We start from the raw sequence: 25,944 nt of genomic DNA on the forward strand, positions 1-25,944 counted from the left end.
TTCAGTCTTTATTGGCCACTTGGATATCCTTTTTTGTCATCTACCTGTTTGTTTGTTTTGGTTGTCTTTCCAGTATCAACGTGTAAGATTTTAAAAAGTATATTTGGGATATGAGATCTTTGTCAAAATCTATCATTGCCAATATCTTCTCCAGCCCAGTGCCTTGCCTTTTCATGTTCTTCATTTTTTGCTGAGCAGAAGTTTAAAATTTTGATGAAGTCCAATTTATGCATTTTTATTTTATGGTTGGTGCTCTGCATGTCCTGTTCAAGAACTGTTAGCCTTCTCCTTACATCGATCCCTCCTTTCCACCTCCTCTGCCTCTGCCCAGCTCCTAGCTTCCAGGTCTCTCCTGGACTTGCTTTCTTCCGTGTCCCCACCCCACTTCTTGTCCTCCTCACTTCATGATCTTCCCGCCCAGGACAGCACTGGCTCATCGCTCTGTCCCCGGGACTGGCAATGGGTCTGACACACACTAGGTGTTCAATAAAAGCTTCATAAATGAAGGCATTGTCCTGTGGCTCAGCTGGGGATTATTAAAACTGTCAATTAGTTCTAAACACTAGCTCATCAGGAACATTTGAGCAAAGTCAGGGAAGTAAAAAGTTTTGGAAAAACCAACAACATAGGAATGTTTAGCTTTCTCCCCAGCAGGAGCAATAATCACAAAAACTCAGACCTTGTTAGCATTATTTATTCTTGCTTTGTGCCCCACCCACAAAGCAAGGGAAGTCCTTCCTTGCACATGTTGGCCATAGGAACTCCCCACTGGTCGCCCCGACCTCCAGTGTTTGCTGCCTCTGACTGTGGGGGAGTTCCGTGATCTCCTTCTAGTCTTTCTCTTCGCCATGCGTGATGACGTAGCATAGGTTCCTGTAGTCCAGGTTGCCACACATATCTGGTGGGAAAGCTGCAAACATCTGCTTGATCTGGGGAAGAAGCAGGGAGTCAGCCTGGACCAGGGCCAAATATGGACCAGAGCAGGGGTCACCCAAGGGTGTCAGAGTGCAGATGGAGTTATCGCAGTGGAGGGCACAGAGGCCAGGGTCCCACAGCCATCCCTCACTCCCATCCTTCTTGTTCTCATCCAAGGAGTAAAGGGAGGCATCACCTCAACATCTAAAGAAGAGTGGTCTGGGTAGGGTGGGGTGGGGGTGACTGCTGAGAAGGGCAGGGCTGTGCCTCCCAGGAAGACTCTTAGCAGTGCTGAACAGCACCCTAAAAAGCCAAAAACTTACCTCCTCCTCACTGAACCGGTCTGCCTGGGTCATGAGCTTCTCTTTGATGCTGTTCAAGGGAGAGAAATGGTCTTGTTCAGGGACAGGGCCACCCTGGGAGTGGACACACATTTAACATGGGTGAGGAGGGCAGGTAGGCTTGGGGGAGGAGTCTTGGCCCAGGAGGACGCCAATGAGGGTAAGGAAGAGGGTGAGCTGGCCCTATAGCACCCAGTTAGCCATGTGGGCTCAGGTAAATTCTTTATCTCAGCCTTAGTTTCTTTCTTTCTTTTTTTGGGAGAGGAGTAAACATGTCTTTTATTTTTTAGAGTATATTTTATTGATTATGCTGGTACAGTTGTCCCAATTTTTCCCCTTTTCCCCCCTCTGTCTGGTACTCCCTTCCCTCCAGCAATCTTCCCCTCCGCCACTTAGTTCATGTCCATGGGTCATGCATACAAGTTCTTTGGCTTCTCCATTTCCTATACTACTTAATATCCCCTTGTCTATTTTGTACCTACCAATTATGCTTCTTAATCCCTGCACCTCTTCCCTCTTTCTTCCCCTTCCCCGACCCCACTGATAACGCTCCAAATGATCTCCATATCTATGATTCTGTTCCTGTTCTAGTTGTTTGCTTAGTTTGTTTTTTAGATTCAGTTGTTGATAGGTGTGAGGTTGTCAGTTTATTGTTCATAGTTTTGATCTTCTTCTTTTTCTTAAATAAGTCCCTTTAACATTTCATATAATAAGGTCTTGGTGATGATGAACTAACTCCTTTAGCTTTACCTTGTCTGGGAAGCACTTCATCTGCCCTTCCATTATAAATGATAGCTTTGCTGGATAGAGTAATCTAGGTTGTAGGTCCTTGCTTTTCATCACTTTGAATACTTCTTGTCAGTCCCTTCTTGACTGTAAAGTTTCTTTTGGGAAATCAGCTGATAGTCTTCTGGGAACTCCTTTGTAGGTAACTCTCTGTTTTTCTCTTGCTGCTTTTAAAATTCTCTCTTAACTTTAACCTTTGGCATTTTCATTATGATGTTTCTTGGTATGGTCCTCTTCAGGTCTAATTTGTTCGGGACTCTCTGTGCTTCCTGGACTTGTATGTCTATTTTCTTTGCCAAATTAGGAAAATTTTCCTTCATTATTCTTTCAAATAAGTTTTCAATGCCTTGCTCTTCCTCTTCTCCTTCTGGAATCACTATGATTTGGATGTTGGCACTCTTGGAGATGTCCTAGAGTCTTCTTACTCTCTCTTCATTTTTTTGAATCCTTGTTTCTTCATTCTGTTCTGGTTGATTGTTTATTTCTTCCTTATGTCCCAAATTGTTGATTTGAACTCTGCTTCCTTCCCTGTGGATTTTCCTTTATTTCACTGAGTGTAGTCTTCATTTCTTCCCTTATGCTGTTGATATACTCAATAAGTTCTCCAAGCATCCTTATCACTAGTGTTTTGAACTCTGCATCCAATAGGTTGGCTATTTCCATTTTGTTTAGTTCTTTTTCTGGGGTTTTGTTCTCTTCTTTCATTTGGGCCATATTTCTTTGTCTTCTCAATTTGGCAGCCTCCCTGTGTTTGTTTCTGTGTATTAGGTGCAGCTGTTTTGACTCCCTGTCTTAGCGCACCTGTTAAGTTGTATGAGTGGAGCCTTAGGTATTTGCCAGGGTGGGGCAACCCCCTTCACTGCTTTGTGGCTCTATATGTGGGGGGTGGTCAGAGAGGAGACAATGCTGCTGCCTGGCTGCTGGAGGCTTACCTGGTACTCACCCTGTTTCCAGTCACTTCACCCCTTTCCCATATGTGACTGGCACCCTTCTAACTGTTGCCCTGGTGCTGATTCCAAGAATGGGTGGGTTTGTGTATGTTCTAGGGCCATGTGAACCCTTTAAATGGACTCTCCTGAGAGACTGGTAGTTTCTTCTGCCACCCCAACCACCAGTGGTTTTTATAGCCAGAAGTTATCAGGCTTTATTTTCCTGGCACTGGAACCATGAGCTGTATGGTATGGCCTGGGGCTGAGATCACTTGGTCCCAGGATATCCCTCCCAATTTTTATGCACACCACGTGAATGTGGGATCATCGTTCTGTCAGCTGCCACCATCACCGCCTCACCACTGCCACACCTCATCTGCTCCACCCCGGCTTCCCAGCTCCTGGCTCTTCCTCTCCTACCCATCTGGATGAATATAGCTTCTTTAAATCCTTGTTTGTCAGACTTCCATACACTTCGGTTTTCTGGCAGTTCTGGGTGTTTTTTGTTTTGAGATTAGCTATGATCCTTCTTATGGTTGCTCAAGCAGGAGAAGTGTATCTGCCTATGCCTCCATCTTGACAGGAAGTCTCAGTCTCAGTTCTTCCTTTGTAACATGGACTCTCTATCCAGCATCAAGTAGAAGATAAATGAAATGAACTTGGGACTCCAACATGACCTTGGGAGCCACTCTGATACCCCATTGTGCAAAAAAATCAACCTCAATGTCACTGAAGGCAACCTCTTTGCCTTGGTTCTAGGTGTACTGCTTCCTCAGTTTGTGATGATTGCTGACAACTGTATAGTGCTCTACAGCATTCGAGGTGTTTACATTCAGCCCAGGTATGGGAAGGCCCATCCAGGTGCATGTCCTCCTGGGCCTGCCCAGGTTTCATTTGCTGCTCATGGCCCTGGGAAGTGAGTGTCATTAATTCCCTTTACAGAGAGGGAAACTGAGGTTTGGCGTGGGGGTGATTTGTAGTGCAGTGTGGGGCCTGTCCCCCTGCAGTCCAGGGCAGCTGCCCACAGGAGCCAGAGCTGTCTGGGCATGGAAGAGTGGGTGGAGATGAGGCCTGGAAGATGAATTTGAGGCTGTGTGGGAGAGACTGATGCCTCAGGAGCTGAGTAGGGGAGGGGGGGGAGAGCAGAGGGCTCTCTGGGGAACCAGTGGGCAGGAATTGGTTCAGAGGGCTGATCCAGGGCCCTGAGCACCCAGGGCCCTGTGGTGCTGGCAATAGCAGGCCCTGCTAAGGACCGACACACATTTTCCATTATTTATGTTACTACAGGACAGTCAGTTTTCAACTCTCCAAGCTGGGGACTTTTCACATACTCTGTTTCAATCAGAGCCTCCTCTGTGGCCAGACTGGTGAGCAGCCACATCTTACAGGTCCCCTATCCCTGGGAAGTGCCTTTGGTTCCCAAATTGGGTCCTCAAAGGGTTCCTTCCAACCCTGGTCTTGTGCTGATGGGAGTGAAGGTGAATGGCAGTAGAGGAGTTGGTCCAGGCCACTCCAGGGGTTGTTCCAGTGCCTCCCCCAGGTCTCCACGATAGGGGTGGGAACCATGTACTCTCAGGGAGGGGAAGGAGAAGGCTGCAGCCTGCAGAAATCCTCATCACCCACCCCCTCAGGAGAAAGTGACTCATAGCTTTGGGGAGTAGGGGAAGGTGAAAATGTGTGAGAGACAAGACAGACCCTCCCTGCTTCCCTCCTGCCCTCTCCCACATCATCTCTGTTAATTGATGATTCTAATAGGCAACAAAACTAGTCTCAAAGCCAAGGCCTGAAGCATCATAGTAACTGGTCAAAAAGCCTGTGCCTGGAGAGGAAATCATGCCTGCCAAGGATCACCCATAGGCCCAGTGAGGCCTTGGAGGCTCTGAAGGGATGGCCCAGGGACAGCTCAGAAGTCAGTTCAGTATCCCAGCCCCTGGACTGGTGGCCACTGCCCTGCCTGCCCCTGCCTGCCACCCTTGGTTCTCTGCCCTGAGCTCTCACTGGGCTGAGGCTCCCTGGCACAGCAGGCATCAGTGCCCCCACCTCTATAATGCCAACCCAGTGACCCACTGGACAGCTGCCCACAACCACCTTACTCTCTATGTATTTCCAGCTGAGCTGGTCCCTTCTCATGGGCCCACCTCCATCCCAAAGCCACTCAGGCCCTGGCTAACATCTGGCCCATTCCTCCCCCAGAACCCTGGATCCCACTGTCTTTGACCTCTGGTGTTTCACTTACCCATCCACTCCCCTTCATCTCAATGACCAAGGCCTTCATGGTGGCTGCAACTCTCTCTCCTCTCCTCCTCAAGGCTGGCCTCAATGTTGCCCCTGCCTAAGTCCTTCTCAGGCCCTCCTGTGTCCCCAGGGCAGACTAAGGACCCAGGGCCTGGTGAATGAGCTCCCGCTATAGGTCCCACCTGCCTTTCTGTGCTCAGTCTTCCCCACTCATACCATTCAGCCACAGCCCACTCCTCCTTGCACACGCCAAGTCCTGGCACTTCACTAGCTATGCTCCTGCAACTAGAATACCTCCTGCCTCAGCCCAGGCACCTTTAGTCATCCCTCAGGTCCTGCCTCTACCCCCACCCCTCAGGAAACCCTCCCTGATGACCTCATATTCCTTGTACGCTTTCACACAGAAGTGGGGGCACTGAGGCCCAGAGAGGGGAAGGGACATCAAGAGATGGCTGAGCTGGGCTGAATTCTGGTCAGAGAAGAGACTGGGCTGCCACCCGCCTGGATCCCACACCAGCTCCTTTATTACCTGAAGCTTTGGAGAAAAGAAAAACCAAAATGGAGGACAGAGGGGACTTACAAATCAGCCTTGACGAAACCTTTCCCTTCAGTGTCGAACACCTTGAAAGCATGGAGAATGGTCTCCTCTGGGTCCGTGCCTAGAAGCAGCACACACAGGCAGGGAAAGCGTCAAAATGAAGAGAATGGGAAGGGGCTGGGCAGGGGCTGGGGAGGCACTGGGGGAGGGGCAGTGGCAGATCCCATGGCCCCTAGAGAGGGCAAAGGCTTGAGGAGCTTCTTCCCCAACTTCCACTCCACAGTGAGAGCCAAGCCCATTTGAAGCAAGAGAAGAGAGGTTTCAGGGAAACAAGGAATAGAAGTGACAGCCAAAAACACTGTATGCAGTTACACACAACCTGCACAGCTGTACATGGAGACCCTGACTAAGCACTTAACCTCCTGACGATTGGCCTGATTTTACAGACAAAGAAAAAGAGGCTCAGAGAGGCTAAATGACTTGTCCAAGGTCTCACAGCTGATGCTGCCCAGTGATTAGTGAGGAGGGAGGGCAACTCTGGTACTTTCTCATTGCCCAAGATGTACACGAGAAGAATTAAGTGCTGCACTTGGGGGCCAAAGGCTGAGACTCAGGCAGTGGCGTTAGAGGGGTCTGCAAGATTGTCTTGGCCAGAGGCAGGGTAGGTGGGCCAGCAGGCTGTGGGGTGGGGGCAGTGGGGAGGAGCAGTTGTGGTTTTATCACTTCCATAGCATGGGCTTTAGGAAAAGAGGTCATTAGAAGAAATAGCTGTATTCCATAATGCGATTGAATATCCAGCCTCCTGGTTATACAGAAGGGGAAACTGAGGCCCAGGAAAGAAGAGTCTTACCCAAGGCCTCACAGACTGTGTGAATGTCAGCAGGTGACCTCGCGACCCATATGTGGCCTCTTTCACCTCTGTCACATTGCCCTCCCATTCACTGTGGACCAGGGGATGTCCCCTTCCTTATTTAAGGCTTAGCTGTGTCATTGGTGAAATGGAGAGGAAGGCAGTGTTTGCTGGCCACTTCCCAGAATCAATTATGATAATGTATCATTAATGGTAAAGATCTGGACAAACATTATTCCATCATGGCCGCAAACACATCTGAGCACTTTGTGCCAAGCTCCATCCTGCAGCTTCACTGTTTTATCCCATGGAACCCCCAGAATACTTCACATGGTAGGTACTACTGTCCTCAGTTTTCAAAAAGGAAACCGAGGCTCGAAGACTCTCTGTTACTTGCCTGAGGTCACCACTAATAAGGGGAGGAAGAGTTTGAAACCAACTCTTTGGATCTCCAGAGCTCCCTGCTTGCTCTGCTGGGTCAGGGCCAACTGTGTTTCCACCGTCAGACTGGGAGCTCATGCAGGATAGGATGGTGTTTGGGTCATTAGGCATCTCTGAGGCTGGCCCAGAGTGACCAGTCCTGGCACAGTGCTGATCCTGAAGCCGCTCTACTCTGCAGACTTTGTACCTCATTAAATGGATACAGGATAGCTACACCCCCCTATCACTGTTGGGAAACTCACAACCATGTGTCCTTGTCCCAGTTAGAGGGCTGAGCTGGTGCCTTCCAAACAAGCCCCAGCTCATGTCTTCACTGCTGTCTGAGCAGGCAGGCTCAGCCAAGTTCATGCCATGTTCACCTGAAGCCCCAGTCCCTGTGTCCCTGAAGAAATGAGGAAAAACTGCAACCCTGTGACCTTGTCCAGTCTGAGTCAGAGCTCTTAGCTCAGTCACAGACCAACACAGCTGTCCTTTAAAGTCACTATGTCACTGGCTAGAGTCACACATGACTTTCTCTGGGAGTATATAACCCCTGCCCCGGGCCCCTGGGCTTCTGAGCTCTTCCAGGAGGTGACCATGGTCCCAAGAATAACACCTATTGGCTGCCTGGAGGTGAGCCCAAAGGCACTCCTGAGTCTGCTAGACAAGCTCCAGGCCCACAGCCTGCCCTCTCTTCTGCCCTCAGTTTCCTCACCTCTAACACAAGAGAGTGGGTCTGTCCAGTCACAGTCAATTGTTTGGCTCCTTCTAGTCTAGGATCTGCCAGGACACTGTATGTGGGGCTATCACCCTGCTTGCAACCCATGAGAGTATTGTGGTTTTTCACCAAATAAAGTCTGTTTAGTTAGATAGTATAGCCCCTGTAGTGGTTGAATCATGGTCTTCCAACTATATAGCCATGTCCTCATCCCCAGAACTGGGAAATGTCACCTTCTTTTGGAAAAAGGCCTTTGCAGATGTAAATAAAATGGATATCGAGGTGCGGAGATAATCCTGGATTATCCAGATGGGCCCTAAATCTTATGACAAGTGTCCTGTAAGAGTGAGGCAAGGGAGCCGCAGAGGCAGAGATGGGAGCGATGCAGCCACCAGAAACTGGAAGAGGCAAAAAACGGTTCTCCCCTGGAGCCTCTGAGGGAGCAGCACCTACCAGATTTCAGATGCCAGGCTTCAGAGCTGAGAGACTACATTGCTGGTTTTTTGAGCCATCAAATTTGTGGTCATTTGTTATAGCAGCCTCAGGAAACTAATACAGTGCTCATTTCACAGACAAAAAACTGAGGTGCAAAGAGCAGAGAAGCCTTGCCCAAAGTCACCCTGGGGGTCAAAGAGGGGCTGGATATTGAACCCAGATCTAGCAGATGAAGAGAGGGCATCAGGCAGGGGCACCCTGAGGGCGGGGAGGCTCCAAGGGCCACCTCCCAGGGCAGCCAGCCCAGGCTGGCCCTTCTCTCTGACCATGGCACCTTCGAGCTCAGGGGATGTCCCTAAGGGATAGTGGGCAGCTCCCATGGCCTGGAGAGAAAGGGACAGAGATGTCCTGATTCCCACACCACCCTGCACCCCAGGCCTGACGTCACATCTTAAGAGGGTCAACGTTTAGAACCAGGAGTTGGGGTTAGGTTCCAGGTTCCAGCCCTGCCACTTTGATGCCAGGACAGACGGGGCTGTTGTGGCGACCCGTCTGAGCCCAAGTCTTCTCACTTGTGAATGAGGTCCCTCCATCCTTTCCCTGAGGGAGAAACTGCAACTGGTCACAGTAGCTTCCAATCCCACCCCGCATACCCCTCCTCCTGTCCTAGTGGGCAGTGAGGCAGAGCAGGGAAGGTGAGCCCAGGGTAGGAACGTGGCCTGAGACAGTGTCCTGAGGGTGGGCAGAGCTTCTACACAAATTGTCTTGTTGGGCCCCTCACAGCCCTGCAAAGAGAGGTTATGACAGTTACCACCACTCTGTGATGCAGAGGTGGAAACCGAGGCTGGGCTGAGAAGGTATGAGCTCCTGGGGGTGACGCCATGCTCCCAGCTGGGGTGTGCACCAGTGGGGGGCACGTCTGCACACAAGGCCCAGCCTGCCCACTCCCACTCAGCCCTCCCTCCCCAGGGCCACCTGGAGCCTCACTCACCCTTCAGCTTCTCCCCAAACATGGTCAAGAAAACCGTAAAGTTGATGGGCCCAGGCGCTTCCTTCACCATGGCCTCCAGCTCCTCATTCTTCACATTGATGCGGCCTGGGGGTGGGGAGAGGTGAGGGTCAGCAAGGACACTGACTGCAAGCAGTCCAGGAGAACGGAGTGCAAGAACATGGAGCCTCCTGTAGAGTCTCCCAGCTCTACCACCCACTGGCCCCCCCACTCAACCACAAGGACCGCCCACTTGTAGGGAGACCTTGGACAGGGAGCACATTCAGTCAGTCAGCACTGGGCTGCCCCCAGCCTCACTGCCCCCTGCCACCACCTCAGCCTCCCTAAAAAGCAGAGCAGATTAGTTGTTTGTCATCCCGATTTTACAGATGAGGAAACTGAGCCTCAAAGAAACTGAAGCTGAGCTGCATTGGGGCTGGAAAGCCTGGGTCTCAGGCTTATTTGTTTCCAGAGGGGGCAACTGGCTGCCAGGAGGTTGGGACTCCAAGATTCCTCATGGTTCCAGGGGACAGACAACCAGATCTCTGGGAGCTCAAAGCTCAGCTCAGTCCAGACTTGACTTGGTTCTGTCCCCTTTTCCCCAACCTCAGCCCCCACCTAGTCCCTGAGGCCCCCTTCAGGCCACTCCTGGGCCAGAGAGGGTGTAAAAGCCTCTCCTGGCAGCCAGAGCATCGAACCCTTAGACTTGTGCACATCTCCAGCCTCATGCTCACCCGAAGCTCCCCAGCCTTCCACCCCGGACATTTGCACAGGCCGTTTCTGCTGCTGAAATACCCTCTCCCTTCCCTGGCAAGTCCTCCTCTAACACCCAGGAATCCTTCCTGACTTCCCAGGTAGCAAGCCATGTCTTCCTTGCACCCCCAAATGACACACGAGCGCCTCACAGCCACTGCTCCCTAGCCTGCCCCAAGCCACTCACTCTTCCTGGATGGCCTGCTCTGTCCCAAGCCCCCAGCCTCCCCAGCTGCTGGTCACCCACCCAGGGCAGCAAAGGTGTCCCTTAGGTCCTCCTTGTCGATGAAGCCATCCCGGTTCTGGTCCATGATGGTGAAGGCCTGGCAGAGACACAGACATTGAAAAGCCACCCACTCACCCAAGCCCAGCTTCGTTCCCCAGAAACAACTCCTCTCCCCAAGGGTCTGTCCTCCTGCAAACTGCTGTCTGGGCAACCTCAGTGCAGGTCCCTCTGGCTGCCAGGTTATCCAGCTCAGCATGACACCAGCATGACAGTGAAGGCTGACCAGTGCTGAGCTAGCTCCTGCTGTGCGCCAGCATGCTGCTGGGGATTCATGCCCATCTCTCACTGTACAGAGTGAAAAACTGAGGCTCAGAGAGAGGAAGGGCTTTCCCGAGGCCACACAGCAAGCAAAGGCTCATCTAAGAGGGGTCAGGACTGTTTGAGGACAGTAGTCACATCTGTAGGCTCTGAGGCCCACCATGGTGGCCACTAAGAATAGTGACATCATCACCTCCAGGGACCGAGGGCTGAGCCCATGCCTCGCTAGCTCCCCAAGTGCTTCCTATGCTGTTCGGTGAATCCTCCCAATGGCCCCATGGGGCACTGACTAACCTCTTTAAACTCCTGGATCTGGGACTGATCAAACATGGAGAAGACATTGGAGCTGGCTCCGCCTTCTGTTCTTTTCCGAGCTCTTCTCGGTGCCTGTGAGGTACCAGGTGAGGCCTTCCAGAAGCCCCTTCCTTGGGAGGTCAGCTCCCAACCCTCATGCCTCATCTCCCAGTGTCAGCGTCCTGAATGGCACACCCACCGCCCTCCAGCCAGAAGCAGACAGGCAGACAAAGCTCCTAATAAAGCCTTGCAGACAAACGGGGTGGTTTCCCAGCCACAGCAAGCAGCCCACAGGAGCGCCCACCCCATGGGACTAGACGGCTCTTCCTGACCTGGGCCCCTGGGCTCCGGAAGGCGGGTGGTCTGCGCCCAGGCTGTGAAGCAGAGAGGAGCATCTTTTCTAGTATCAAATCCCAAATGGGGCCCACCTCCTCGCCTGCTATCCTCCCAGGGGTTTTCAGGATAACATTTGGGTTCCTCAGCCCTGTGAGATCTATCCTTTGTCTCTTTCCCAGAGCTTCAAACCCCACCCATGTAGGTCCCGCATTCTGTCCCAAACTTGCTTTGAGCTTTCTTCTCTCCCAACATTGGCTCCTGCCATTCCCACTACCTGGAATACCTTCCCGGCCTTCCATCTGGCACAATCCCCAGGCTCAACTCATCTGTCACCTCCTCTGAGAAGCCTCCCCTGACCCCCAAGCCAATTTAGAGCTCCCCCAATTCTTCCCTCCCCACCAGTCTAGCACAGCCACACCCCATGTCATGTACCACACTGTCCTGCCATATCTCTGTGTCTGTTCATCCCTGAGGTCCCCTGTCCCACCCAGGGCCTGGCTCAGAGAGGGGTCGATTTGCAAATAAGAACCCAAAGCTCAGGGATGAACTCCCCAGCAGGTAGAGCAAGCGACCACCCACATGGAATAATTCCAGGGTTTCTTTCAGGATGTCATGATACCTGGGAGTCCTCTACTGAACACTCATTGAAAGCTCTCAGTCCTCAGACCCCCTGAGGAGAAGACCTTGCCCTCAGCACCCATCAGCAGGGCCCTCATAATCAAAGAGCCCTCGGGCTGGCTCAGAACTGAAACAGACACAGGTTTCCTGCTCCCATCCCCCCAGCCCCAGCTCCTGCCTCCATCTCAGCCTGCACCACCCTCCTGCCAAGCCCTGTCTGCCCATCCCCAGAGCACGTGCCCCCCTCCCCTAGTGCTTGTGTGGTCTCCCCTCCCCCAGCTCACTCCTGTCCTACCACCCAACTTCCCCCACCCCCGCACTTGCCCCCACTTCCCTCCGGTGCCTGGGCTCACTTCAGGAGCAGCAGCATGGCTGACTTATAATTAGCTTTTACTGGGTGCTTTGTCTCCACTAATCCTTTGAAAGGAGGGCTGGCAGGGCAGCCAGGACATTATGATGCCGTAAAACCTCTGTAATATTTATAAATCCCTTCAGACATCATAAAGAAAAGAACCTCCCTGCAGAGTTCATCTCACATAATTACATATACATTTCCCTCTGATTAATAAAAACGATCACTTCCGTCTGTGGGATATTCTGCCTTTTCTCTCCCCAGACCTGTCCTCGGCCGCAGCGTCACCCATCCCTGCTTCACCCCAGCCTCCACCACCATCTTGTAAACCATTGCCCACTGTGGCCCCGGCCCCGTTCCAGACCCTGCAGGAGGACTGCGCAGGGGGAACTACTCTCCCAACCTGGTCCCTTCGCAGCCCAGCTGTCTTGGGAATTCCCGTTGATAACGTGCCCCTAAAAAATAAAAATCCCCTGAAAGGAACACCTCAGGGCTGAAGGGGGTAGCCAAGACCTGAGTTCTACGCCTGCCTTTGCTGCTCACAACCTCTGTGGTGTGAAGAAAATCAGGTGCAGGCTCTCAGGCTCGGTTTCCCAATTTGTGCCTATCTCAAGTCATCAGGACATTTATTAGGTACCTGCTGATCTCCAGCCAGGCCCTGTGCCCAGACCCAGGGACCCAGAGCTGAACCAGGCCCCATCCTTGTCCCCAAGGAGCCCACAGTCAAGCTGGAAGATAGACTATCAGTAGCAGGTGATGGAGGGAGGGACAGACATTGAGAAGACAGAGAAGACCCTCTGCCACTGGGCACTCAGGACAGACCTCCCAGAGGAGGTGGTTTCTGAGCTGGAGTTTGTTAGCCAAGTCAGAGTTCTCAGGCCAGAGTGTGAGACGGGCCTGCAAGAACAGAGCCCCTTCGAGCACAGGGACAGGGAGGACAGCGGGGCAGGCCCCACAGGGGCTGAAGGACCTCTAGGCAAGGCCAGCAGGACCCAGGCTGTCCTGGTATCCCAACCCGGCCCTCACAGGAGTCATGTCCTCTCCACAGGAACAGAGTCCCACTCTGGCTTGAAAAGTCTAAGCTGGGCCCTCCCTGTCTTTCTCCACCTTCCTCTTCCTCATCCTCCCCTTCATCTCATCAGCCCCCACACAATCCAGGAAAGCAGACCCAAATCAAGTCCCACATGGGTAGAACAGCCCCCCATCAAGGGCAGCCCCAGATGGGCCAGGTGCAGGCATGACATCAAGGGTGAAGAAAAGGTCAGGACCAGGGACATCAGGTCAAGGTACAAGGATGTCAATGAGAGGAGCAAGGTCAAGGTCAGGGTGAGTTCAGGCAATGAGGTGAAGGTCAGAATCACAAATGAAGTCAAGGTCACAGGATGAGGTCAGGGTCGGGAGGCGGGGCAACCCTAGCCTACCATGGTCTGGAGTGCTCCCTCGTGCTGCAGCAGGGTTAGGGCAGCTTGGGGATGGCTCTTTAAATACCGTTTCAGGTCTGGACAACAGTTTGGAAGGTGACAAAGGACAAGCTGGAGTCCTCCCTGCCAGACACCTGTTTGGGGGCCTTTCACAGTGGCTGGGGTTGTCAGATCGAGAGACAGTCCAAGCCACAAAGATCTCCACCAGCACCAGCCAAGCGGATCTTTGTGGCCAAGGGCCCAGGGCCCAGGAAGGGGCTCTTGGCTAAAGATACACAGCTGGGGAGACTTGGCTTTGGACCATGCAAGGTCAGGAGAACTCTTAAGGCAGAGCCACCCACACCAGCTGGGGAAATTTATAGCCTCCAGCAGCATGGCCTGAGCCCTAAAGCTGTGTGACTGTGGGTAGGACACCATCCTCCAGAAGGCTCAGTCCTCTCACATGAAAAATACATAGCCTGTGACACCCCGGTCAGTTCTTGAAGGGGGTTTCTGCATCAGCCTAGCCCTGTGGTTATAAGTGCCACCATCACCCACCCCAGTCTGGGCCCTCCTCAGGGAGTTGAAAAGCAAAGAGATGAAAGAAAAATGGAGGTGCCTTTGATAAGGGAGAATTGAAGTCAGATCTCCATTCCACTCTGGCCCCACACACATAGCTGGACATGCCTCATCCTCACTAGGCTTGGCTCAGCCCAAGAATTCTCCAGCACATGTGCCAATCTGAGCCTGCATCTGCCTCTGGGAGGGCCCCCGTGTGCCCACTTCAGCCCGGCTGCCCCATCTGTCCAACCAAGTCAGCCCCCGATCTGTCTGATCAGCTGCCAGGGCCGGCAGTGCTGGGCTCAGGCAGTGAGCTCACTCGTCCCCAGACACAGGACAGCTTAACTGTCCCTGGAGCTGGCTGCATGCCCCCAGCCCTGGTGCGACTGATCTCCTGCCTTGGGGGAGGAAATGTAATGATGATGGTAAGAAGAAGAGTGGCTAACATTTATTAAACACAGAAAGTCAGGCTATGTTCTAAAACGTGTCTTCACACTTAATCCTCACCTCATTTTCCAGGTGAGGAGGTGGAGGCACACACAGGCACATGGCTCAACCAAGGTCCCTCTTTCTAGTGGTTCCAGAGAGAAGCTTTGGAATGTTCTGCCCATGCCAGTGCTCCCCTCCCAGAGCCACCCTGATTAGCTGGCTGTGACCGACCCCTCTGACCTCCCTGAGGCTGGTGAGGGAACCCTCCCCGCTGAGCTGGAGCCTGGCCTTGCCATGCTGACCCCTATCAGGGACCAACCACAGGCTCCACAGCAGGGTGAAGGGTCACTGACTCTGGGGGCAGGAGCCTGGATTCCAGTCCCAGCCCCTTCCTCCTCGACCTGCTTCTGAAGACTGTGTGAGTGAGGCAGGTGCCTGCCCCTTCTGGGCCTGTGTGGAGGGGTAAGTGGCCGCCGTCTGCACCAGCCCTGGGGAGCAGCCTTTCCCTGCCCTGTCCATGAACTTGGCCTGGGCTCTCCTGGCTCTAGGCTTGCTGAGCAGAAGAGATGATGGCATTCAAGGCTATACCTCCTGCTTCCTGCTGGCCGGAGGCCTCCTCACACAAGGACTAGATGCCCCTAAGCTCCTGCCTCCGGAGATCACGGCCCAGGACCACAGAGCTCCTGAGGGCCCAGGAGAGCCCTGAGGCAGCCAGCCAGTGGAAGTGGGGAGAGAGAGAATGCAGAGGGAATCAAGGTGAGAGGGGTATAAGTCACAGCAGAGTTCACACGCACTTGGCAAATTAGTCCTCACTGTTTCCTGCCTTGGCCTCCTTCTCCTTCATATTATGAAAGCAAAAAGAGCTGGTCAGAAAGCTGGTGAAGCTCATGGAACCCCTGGGGAGAGAGGGTTGGGAAATATTTGTCCCTGGGGCACAGGGGTTGGGCGGTGGGGAACACGCAACCACACAGGGAAGGGGAAGCTCTGGGCTCTCTGCCCTCCCTGTGAGACCTTCACTCAGCAACACACAGGCCCTCAGTTTCTGCATCTGAGAAATGGTGTCAGTGACCCAGAAACTTGGCCCAGTGCTGTGGGAAGGAGGGGGGCACTGAAGTCACGGTGGGGATTTGGAGGGCAGACCCCCATGTGGATGGAGTTCTTGATGAAATCCCATTGCCACAGTCCCTCTCAGCCGGGTGGGTCTGTAATGAGTCTTTTGCCATCATTGAGTCACATTGTTTAGCTCAGCAAACTACTCTGCTGAACTGACAACCATGACAGCCAATTCTTGGGGTCAGGGAGACCCTTGAGGGTTCTGTGCTCCCAGCCAGGGGCTGCTGGGAGCAAGTGGCCTCGGAACTGGAATTCCAGGTTGGCTCCAGTGAGTCAGAGGTATACTTAGCCACCTGTGAAGAGCACCCTACTTTGCAGACAGAGGGCAACCCCAGGTCCCAGGTGTGAGCAAGCCCAAAAGGGAACTTGAAAGAGACCAGTTGCCTTAACCCTTTGAGTGCCAACGTCGCTGTGAGTGACACTGACAAATTTTCCCAAAAGTGACAGCGTTGCTCTCAGCGACTCTTTTTTTGATGGCTATAAATGTAAATAACAATGGAATAATTCGTGTTTTATCTTTTGTTATCTGTTTTTGTACCTCAGGTTATATATTGATATAAGTTTTTTCTCATGTTGATCCAAATTTCGAATAATGCATGACACTCAAAGGGTTAAGATGCAGCCACCTCCCTGCCATGTGACCGCTGTCACCCAGACCTCTTGAGAACAAGCTGGGGCAGGAAACCTTACCTGTCATCTGTCACCTCTCACTCCTGATCTCTTGCCACTAACTCCTCATGGTCAGCAGTCTGTCCTCTGTCCTCTCAGGCCCACAGCCCTTGGTCCCTGCCCCAGCCAGTCACCACCTTGACCTCCACTGTTTACAAATGCTTCCCTCAATCTCCTTCCTCAAAGCCTTTGTCCATATTGCATGCTCCCTCCTCTCCCCTCTCCCACTGGAATTACTGTCTCTGATCTCCACTCTGCAGAGTAAGAGCAACCTGCCCATCTCTTGGCCTTGGGCCTCACCACCATTGCTCCTCCTAGAGGCCTCCAACCACCTGACCTCCAGGAGCACAGAGGAGAATTCATCAGCCCTCTGAGTCCAGCCCCACTAGATCCCGAGAGTTTGGAGCCTCCCCATGAAGTGGCTTTTATTTGCATACCACCTGTGATGGAGAGCTCATTATTTTCCAAGCAAAGGCAACTCAGATTGGCTAAGTGCTCATTGATTATCTACTATAGCCCTGCACTGGGTATTCTGGGGGACTGAAAACTCATCCTTGACGATCCCTGAGTTTGGACCATTTTAGTAACCCAGTCAGACAATGTATGCTTTTATTCATTCATCTATCAAATATTTATTGAGTACTTACTTATTCAGTGCTGGGCTTTGCGGACACAGCGGTGAACAAAATGGGTGTGGTTCTGAGTGAGGGGACCTAGATGGAAAGTGCTACCACTCATTTAGAGGGGGCATTACGGGGCATAGTTCAACAAACTAGGCCTCGAAGGATGAAAAGGACATAACAGGAGCTGTCATTGCACTGGGAGAAGAGCAGGTGAATGTGTGAAATGTTCCAGGGCACCTACAGAGCTGCTCGGATATGTAGGTGCGTAGTGTGAAGGTCCCTGGTCAGGCGGGAGAGGGGTGCAGAGGGCACAGGGATGCTTGGAAGTGGCATCCAAACCACTGAAAGGTGACCTCGAGGGCCTAAGCAGGGCCCAGCAAAGAGCTGTCAGACCTGGCTTAGAGGCTCTTCTTTTCCTGGTTTAGGGTGACTCTTGGCCCTGTGGGCAGACCAATCCTGCCCTTTCTCCTTCTCCAGCCATCAAACCCACAGCTATTTTTATAGCAGGATGCCATGGCCACAGGCCCCTTGAACAGGGTGCCTCTCCTGTGCTTCTGTAAAACGAATGCCTTCACTAGTCCTCTTGGTCACAGCTTATAAAACAGGCAGGATGCATTCCGGGAGACATTCTTCCCAGCTTTAAAGGCTTCCTTGTCTTTCTAAGTGGCTCCAAATTAGAGGAAGGCTCCAGACAGGGGCGGGCCTGAAGAGGAGGGGACACCGGGGTGTTTGGGAAAAGACAGGCTTGCCCCTAATTGTCCTCAAAATCTCAGTCGTCCCATCTGGTAATTAGAGAGTTGAAGGACAGGAAAGGCAATTTCCTTTGGGATAAGAAGGAGAAAAAGGCTAATTGGCTGTAAGTCCGAGTTCTGCCTGAAACATTAACTGCAGGGCGTGAGCTGCTCTGGTCTGACCCAGACTCTGGTCCTGATCACTTGGGAGTGGGGGAAGCTTTGACCACGAGAACAGGCACATGTTTGGCGTCCCTGGGCTCAATGCCAAATCTATTGGTCTGGATTCTGAGTGGAGAAGTTTGGCTTCAGGGAACATGCACCTCCCTGGTAGTAGGGCTCTGCTTCCCAGGGCTTATCTGGGGAGTCCCCCAGGGAGAAGGGACCTTGCCCTTAGCCCAACTTCTGATCTCATTACTGAGGAAGCAATGGGTACATGGGAGATGTTGTGAACCAGGTATCAGAACCCAGACCTCCCAAGCCCTGGCTTGACTTCCCACTCCTGACCACTAAGGAAGATCTTTTCCACACAACCCCATGGCCTTCCTCAGACCTGAGTGACTACAGAGGTGGGTAAGGTAGTCTGGTGACCAGGCCACAGCCAGGAGGACAGAGGGGTCCAGGGATAGAAGGAAGGTTCTCAGCATCACTCCCCAGACGACCTGGCAGTCACTCTCTCCCAAGTGGGGGAGGCCTGAGTTGGAAAGGGGCCAGAGCAGGGATGGAGGTCAGGCCTCTTTTTCTGCTGAGAACAACCTCCATGGTAGGCCCAGCCTTCATCCCATGCCCACCCCTCCACTCAGCCTGGCCCCAGACATTGCCCTCTACATCTCAGCATCTCCATCTGCCTTCCCCAAGCCCCTGAATGCTGCCTCCTCTCACCTCACACTTCTTGACAGCTGGGGAAACTGAGGCACAGAATGGTTAAGGGGTGTTGGGCCAGCAGTCTCATCACCTTTCAGCTGGCTCCAGCCCCTTGATTCTTCTGTCATGTCAGACCTCTGCGCTCCATGAGTGGGGTGACAAGAAGGAAATGAGGGGCTCAGGTATATGCATCCTCCCAAGTCCTACTGTGGGGGCTCAGAGCAGAAGAGAATCCTGGGGTGGGAGGAGTCTAAGAGGTCAACCTGGAGGAGAACAGGGACAATTGGAGCCATTTGGATGGTGGGGTCAGACCCCCAGGTTCACATCCTTTTCTTTCTCCCAAGAGCCAAGTGACCCCTACCTCATTGGAAAGCTGAAAAAACAGGCCTAGAGTGAGGAAGGACTGGTTCAAGGCCACTGTAAGACTTATATCCACCCTCAAAAGGAAACCTGAGCCAAACTTGGGTAGTGGGGAGGTCCAGATGGGCCCCCCCCCTTGAGATGCGGGGCACCCTGCCACAGACAGTGGGTCAGGCAGTGCTTGGATTTGGGGCCTTCCTGGGGGCCTGAAGGTTACCAAGCAAGCCAAATTTGCTGTGCTAATGTGTGCTTTCGGCTGCTTGAGAGCCTCTTCACACTCTCTCCTGTGAGCAAGGCCATCCGCAACAGAAGAGGCTATAATTATGTCAAGCCGCACCCTGCTGCCCTAGCTTAGCAATTAGCCAGGTTGCCCAGCATCCAGTAGCTTCCATTCCAGCCTGGCTTAGGGTGGGGTCAATGAGAAACTAGAGCCATGGGTGGATCACTTTTAACCACCCCCCCCCACATATTCTCCCTGCCTCCCCTCCCCCAAATTAATCTTCAGACAGGGCTCCCTTCCCTAGCTCATCATCCCAGCAGGACCTCAATCACCCTCCAAGGAAGATCACTGAGCCAGGACCCCACCCATCCTCCCTGGCTGAACACCCACAGTGAGGGGAAAACTGAAGAGCAGAGCCCTCCCTGAAAGGCTTCCCTCCCATTGTCTACATCTGTCGGCTGATCTGTAGGTGGACCAGCAGTACACCCACAGTCTGCTTTCCAGGGCTCTAGGGGCTGTGGAAAGACTAGAGTATGAATCTGGAATCAGATACACCTGGGTCTGAGTGCTGTTGAGCCTGCCTGTACTGTGATCTCATGCACATCACTTAATTTCCCCAGGGTCTCTGTTCCTTCACCTTTAATGTAAAGTTGGCCATATTCCCTTTACAAGTTTGTTACGAGGATTAAAACGTTGTGCCTGGAGCACGATTGGTGCTTATACATTGTGGCTACAAACCCTGTCTGGTTATTGGCAGAGGACATGGCTGTCAGTAAAAAGCTCTGCCTCCCTCAGTTTTAAGACTACACAGCCCAAACCTCCTTGGGCCTAGCCTATGCGTGGACTGTTAGGTCACTGAACATCCAGAAGGTAAATTCCCAGGGAATGCTACACCCCAGAATGGGACTGCACCCCAGCCCCAAGCATAGCACCTTTTAATCAGCAGACATTGCATCACTAACATTTGTGGACTGTGTTTTCAGTTGATTACTTCCACAAATGTGGCTCACCCACTCAGGCCAGGTCTACGTCCACATCTGTGTAAGAATTAGATCAGCTTTGGACTTGTTCATTTGTATGAAAACTGCTCATCGATACCCCTGATAAAATTAAGGAAATGGCATCCTCTTAGACTGAATGGAGCGCAGGTAGATTGGGGAGGCTGTTGGGCTGGGAAGTGTGTGTGTGTGTGTGTGTGTGTGTGTGTGTGTGTGTGTGGCACAATGCTCACGTCTCATAGTAGGAAATCCATAGATCATGTAGACCTGAGAAGCCAGCTAGTAGCAACGCAGGCATGTTTTAATGCTATGAATGGACGACTGAAATAATCGGCTAAAACTGCGCGTAGTTGTCTCTGAGGCAGGAAAGAGAAATGGGGGCAGGAGGAAGAAAAAGCCTTGTGTAACTGTGTAATGATGCAACTCTTACTACAGACTCTAACTGAGGTACATGCTTAAGTCTGACTTATTAAAAAAAGAAATATGTACTATTGAGGTGACCTCTATTTACCTTTTCTTAGAGGTCACTGAGGGGAATGGGTGCGGAGCAAGACTGCCTTTGGCCTGCTACAGCTTTGGTGTGGGGAAGGGCAGCAGGCCTGGCCTCACTCAGGTCTGTCTGCTCATCTGCTTGAGCACCAAAGGCTGGACTCTTGGCCCGCCTGGACCAAAGGGGATGTTCTTGGGGGCAGGGGCCACTCCCAGGCTCTCCAAACCCTCCAAACCATGAGCTCCACAGAGGAAACCCTGCCACACTCATCACTCTCTCACACATCAGTTCACAGTTTCTGGGTTGCTCTCTGTGCAAGGGATGCCCCTAAAAGTGAGCACCCCAAATAAGTTCCCCCAGAAAAGCCTGCCCTTACTTCACCACCCCCACTTTTTGACCTGCCTGGGGTAAAGCCTCAGGGAATCAGAGCCTCCCAATTCCCCAGAGTGGGGCCCCAGTCCAGCAAGAAGCCAGTTCTTTATGATTTATTCTCCCCCACCCCTCCCTGCCTCTTTCAAGGGATGTGAGGCATTTTGTTTGTGAAGAGCTCCAATGTGAGGAGAAATGGCTGGAGAGGAGGCTGGGCATTTGTCAGAACTGTGTTTCTGCCAGGTTCCAGACCCTCTAGCTTTTGCCTGTCTCCTGTCTTTGCTTGATCCCTAGACTCCACTCTTGGCTTCTGTCTGACTGGTTTCTCTTGATCTGAATGCCTGGTGCCCAGTGATTCTGAATGCTGCCTCTGCTGCAGGATACCAGGAATCCTTGGACATGAAGTGTCCCAAAGTGAACTTTGTGTTTTAGTGTTTAATACCACAACCCTGGAGCTGGTCACTGAGGCAGGGCTACTATGTACACCTCCAGGGGGTGCCACTCAAACATATTGCAATGACCTGGAACCTACCCTACCATGGAAATGATTGCCTCTGCAGTTGAGCAGGGCACAACCTGAATGGCAACCCTCTCCAAGGCACAAATTCTCTACTCTTTCCCTTAATCAAATATAATACATGTCCTAGAGGCACAGGACCAGCCACCCAGATGACTTTTTCCATGGGATTGTAATCCCAGAAGGATGACAGTCTCTGTGAAGTAGGGAAAGGACTCTCCTTTCTTCTCCCCTCTTCTGAGTGGGTACTAACCCAGAGTTCTGAGTATAATTCTGGGCCTACTTTGGGAGAAAACCAGATACACTGAAGGAGAGATTTCAGGAACTTGGGAGATAGTGAGGATTTAGACTCACATTCCCCAGGTCTGGCTGGAGCCTTTAGTCAGCATATGACCCAGTAGAACTTCTTGGACCTCAAGTTTACAGAATTAGATTAATCATGAACTTTAGGTAATGGGACATCCTCATCATTGCTCATGCTTGGCCTTTTCCATTTCTTTACTTAATTGATTGATTGACTGATATAATGAGCACTGATGAATCCCCATCCAACCCAATAACTAGGGCATTACCAATAACTTACATTCTATCCACCTGTTCACTGCTAAGCTGGTAACAATCATCCTGAATGTTTTGTTTAGTATACTCTTGCTTATTTATTTTGTTACATATTCATGTATCCTTAAATAAAATATTGTATAGATTTGCTTATTTTTAAACTTTAATATAAAGGGACAGCAAAAGTCCTCTAAGACATACTTTTTTCACTCAACATATTTCTAAGTATGGGAAACTGACTGGTTCTAATCTTTCACACCTCCCAAATCAGCACTCTCACCATGGCCTTATCGTGGGTAGACTATTTCCCTGTCCCAAGACTTTGAGCTTGGCCATGTGGTTTTATAAGGCCTAAAAATTCGTATGTACAGGGGTTCCACAAGAATATGGGGGTCTCAAGTGTAACCAAGCAACATGGGATCTGGCCTCTTGTTGCATGTATACATACAACATGAAGATTTGTGGGGAAAGAAATATGTTTTTATTAACAGGGTTCCCAATTTATGGGGAATGGAAGCATTCCTGCTTTGAACCAACTGGGCCAACCTTTCCTGCAAAGCATACAAAACCAGCCACTCACAAGAAGATTAAAGTCCAAATCCATGTCTAGAGTTCCCCATTACTGCTTATCTGTAGCCCAAAGTTGTTACTCAGATGGGTCTCTGTCTCTCCAGCTCCAGGCTCTCTCTTTCTCTGCTGCCAGTCTCCACCGCCTTGCAGCAGATCACTCCAGAAAGTCATGCACAGGAAGCTCCATCTTCCCAGCTCATGCCTCCATGTGTTGCTCTCAGTCTCCGCACTGATCTCAGGGCAAGAGAGTGGAAGCAGTCCTGGACCCATGTGCCATGTTGCACTGAGTTGTAGCATCCCAAGGGCTGGCACCAGGCAAGGTATGATCCTACCTTGGGATGCTGGCTCTGGGAATTGGCTCCCAACAGTGCAGGGCATAGGCCCTGAGTGGTTCCAGCATTTGCTGCTCCTGCCTGTGAGGGGCAAACCAAGAGGCCAAGAAGCCAAAAGGCAAGAGACCAAAAGACTGAGCTTCTGCCCGCCTTCTGCTTAAAAGTCCTCTCCCAGAACCCCACGTGCTCCGGAAGCCAGTGGGAGGGTCTGGCATTTCAACCAATGAGGGCTAATGTCGGCCATGTTTGCCTTTGCCCCTCTTCCCGTCGGCCATGTTTAGCAAAGGGGCAGAGTCTTGAACCACAGATGCTCTGTACAAGCTCCCTTCTGCTGAGTTTCAGGCTGCTTGTCTGCCTCCGGCAGTCTCCCTCCTCTGGCAGCCACACTTTTCACAGGGAGGGCAAGCTGCTTTTAATCTTCAGTTCTTCCTTGGGGTTTTCTCCCTGCCTCCGGCCTTCTCCAGCAGTTTGACCTGACTACTCTGTTACACAAGGACAAATTGGGTAGTTGAGGTTTATATGTCATCTTGAGCTAAGGAGAAGTGGGTAGTGGTTTGGGACTTCAAAGAGGAGGAAGGCAATTTACATGGAAATTGAAAAGCAAATGTTTGGTAAATAAATGTTTGCTGGGCCGTGCAGAGACTGCAGGACACAGTGGCCTCTGATGTCTAGGCGCTGCCCTGTCTCCCTCCCACACCACATCTAGTTCTTCTTCTTTGTAGGTATCTCTGGTGATAGGTCTATTCCAGGAACAGGCCCTTTATCTAAACTTTTCTAGCAATCAATGGGCAAGGGGAAGTCTTATGTTTCTTAAAAATAATCAGCCTAAATTAATCCTCATGCCAAAGAGATGCATTTCAGTCTGGCAGATTTTGCTCCTTTACACAAACTACACTGACAACTGGGCACTAAATGTTCTATTATAGGGAAAAGCTAAATTATGTCAAATTCACACCATGAAATACTATACAGCAGTTAAAAATCATATTTCAGGTGAATATTATGATATAAAAAGATACTTGCATAACAAGTAAAAACAGCAAGTGACAAAGTATTATCCATGATTCCATTTTTGTATGTGTCAAGTGAACTGAAACCTCCCCCACATTTCATTAGACCCAGATTTAAAATAAAAGTCAAATAATTAGAGCTGAGTCCATCCCTGCAAGGAAGAGAATTCTTTACCGCTAGTATAGGTTCCATTGTGATCAAGTCAGGCTCCCACTGGGAGATTTACTGTTGTGAAAGGAGCAAGGCCAAGTCCATCCTGCCAAGGGAAGTATAGTAACTCTGAATTGCAATTGACCTGTGTTCTGAGAAAGAAATCATGATAACAGCGCTCACTTTGGTGAGATGCGTGTAGTTCTTGTCCGTATGAGGGTGGTCCCATAGTTCTCTCTGGAAGGGTCTTGGCTTGGGCCTGGGTGTCCATCTTCATCCCAAGCATCCTAGAATGGGGTGGGGATGGGGGTAGAGCTGGAGAGGGTGAGCGTTTCTCTATCAAATAAGCTTAGGAGCAATAATCTATTGGAAGGAAAAACTTGGTGATTCACATTGAAGTTACATTTGTATAACAAATGTCCTGATTTTTTTATCTTGCCTATTTCAGGTAGCTGGGGGTGGGGGAGGCACCAAATATTGTCAGATGAATGGGGGAGCTGAAGACCCCCCCGCCCCCCCCTAAGGCATCACTTGTGCCATGTCTGGTCTAGAACCAAAGGGATAGGGGGATTTCTTTCTCTGGAGAGGAGGGGAGGAGTATCCAAAGACAGGGCCAGGCTGCATCAGACAGATAGACTTAACCGGGGCTACAAGGAGGAAAGGGGAATGGGAAGAGAGAGAAGAAGGGAGCAGAGCCCTTTCCGCACGGAGGACTTCTCTTCTAATGTTAAAACATTCATGTTTCCGTCCTCTGCATGGTTCTGCCTACCAGAGTCCTGGACCTTGGTGGCAGGGTGGTGTGTGTGGGGTGTGGGGGGCAGGGGGTGTCTCTGACCTGTATGTCCATATATCACCATCTGTCCACCTGGAGGACTACAATAGTTAATTTTGTGTGTTCACTTGGTTAGGCCAAAGTGCCCAGATATTTGATGAAACATTATTCTGGATGTTTCTGTGAATGTGTGTTTTAGATGAGATTAACATTTAAATCAGTATACTTTGAGTAAAGCAGATTGCCTTCCATAATATGGGTGGGCCTCATCCAATCACCTGCAGGCCTTAATAGAACAAACACTAACCTCCCCGAGCAAGAAAGAAATTCTGCCCGCAGATGGCCTTTGGAATCAGACTGCAATTCTTCCCTGGGTCTCCAGCTGCTGGCCTGCAAATTTGGAACTTGTACCTCCACAAACACACAAATCAATTCATGAAAATTAATATCATTTTCTCTCTCCCTCTCGCTAACCCTCCCTCTATACTCCTGCCCACCTTACCCTGACCAATACAGGGACTGAAAGACGAGCTAGGCATGTCTTGTAGGAGGAATGGTTGCAGGAATCAGGTGAGCCTGGGCTGGCTTGGGACAGAGGAACAAATCAGATCTCCACTCCGCCTAGGAAGGATTGCAAGATATGGAGTTCCCCACTGCTCCCACAAGCAGCCATGGGAAGAAACACTAAACCCAGTACCCAGTCATTGCTCGGTAAATATTGTCAGATGAGTGGCAAGTGAATGAAGGTTGTGGCGGAGCCCCCAACCTTGGGGGAATGACAGGACTAAACCTTCCAAAGATAAATTTAAGGTCTTTCTCCCTCTCCCTGCCCCACCTCAGAGCACTGCTCAGAGCTGGGCACATTGGGGTTTTTGGTGAAGCCTGCCAAGGTCATGCTTCTGCTCCCACCAGACCCTGGGCACAGAGGTGCAGCAGATGCCCCAAACTGACCTCAGAGTACTTACACTGTGGGGAGCCTGCAAGGCACCCCAATGAACCAGAGGCATGTTTGAAGTCCCAGCACCTTCTAAGGATTCAGTTTAACAAGCTGGGTACTGCAGGCACCTTGATGAAAGACAATAAAGACATGAGATAATCACCAATTAAAGTCATCTTCTTAGAAACAAGAAGGCCCTTTTGCCAAGAGTAAACAGT

At 51.3% G+C, this 25,944-nt stretch overlaps 1 protein-coding gene across 3 annotated transcripts; it reads right to left on the reverse strand.

Moving 5' to 3' along the window:
* Positions 1-676: 676 nt before the first annotated feature.
* Positions 677-13,493, reverse strand: MYL10 (myosin light chain 10). 3 transcript variants are annotated; one of them, XM_090279104.1, is made up of 8 exons: positions 13,474-13,492; positions 11,079-11,120; positions 10,747-10,839; positions 10,156-10,231; positions 9,159-9,263; positions 5,787-5,865; positions 1,239-1,287; positions 677-929 (listed from the first exon to the last, which is right to left on the reverse strand). In XM_090279104.1, exons 1-8 carry the CDS (start codon positions 13,474-13,476, stop codon positions 831-833), a joined length of 546 nt encoding a protein of 181 aa, XP_090135230.1. In that variant the 5' UTR covers positions 13,477-13,492; the 3' UTR covers positions 677-830. The 3 variants fall into 3 exon arrangements, with proteins under 3 accessions (XP_090135230.1, XP_090135231.1, XP_090135229.1); XM_090279105.1 differs by lacking the exon at positions 11,079-11,120 and having other exon boundaries at positions 13,474-13,493; XM_090279103.1 differs by lacking the exons at positions 11,079-11,120; positions 13,474-13,492 and having other exon boundaries at positions 10,747-10,983.
* Between the last annotated feature and the right edge of the window lie 12,451 nt (positions 13,494-25,944).

The sequence above is a fragment of the Furipterus horrens genome, unplaced genomic scaffold, assembly GCF_987537825.1.
Source record: "Furipterus horrens unplaced genomic scaffold, mFurHor1.1.pri manual_scaffold_5, whole genome shotgun sequence".
Lineage (NCBI taxonomy): Eukaryota > Metazoa > Chordata > Mammalia > Chiroptera > Furipteridae > Furipterus > Furipterus horrens.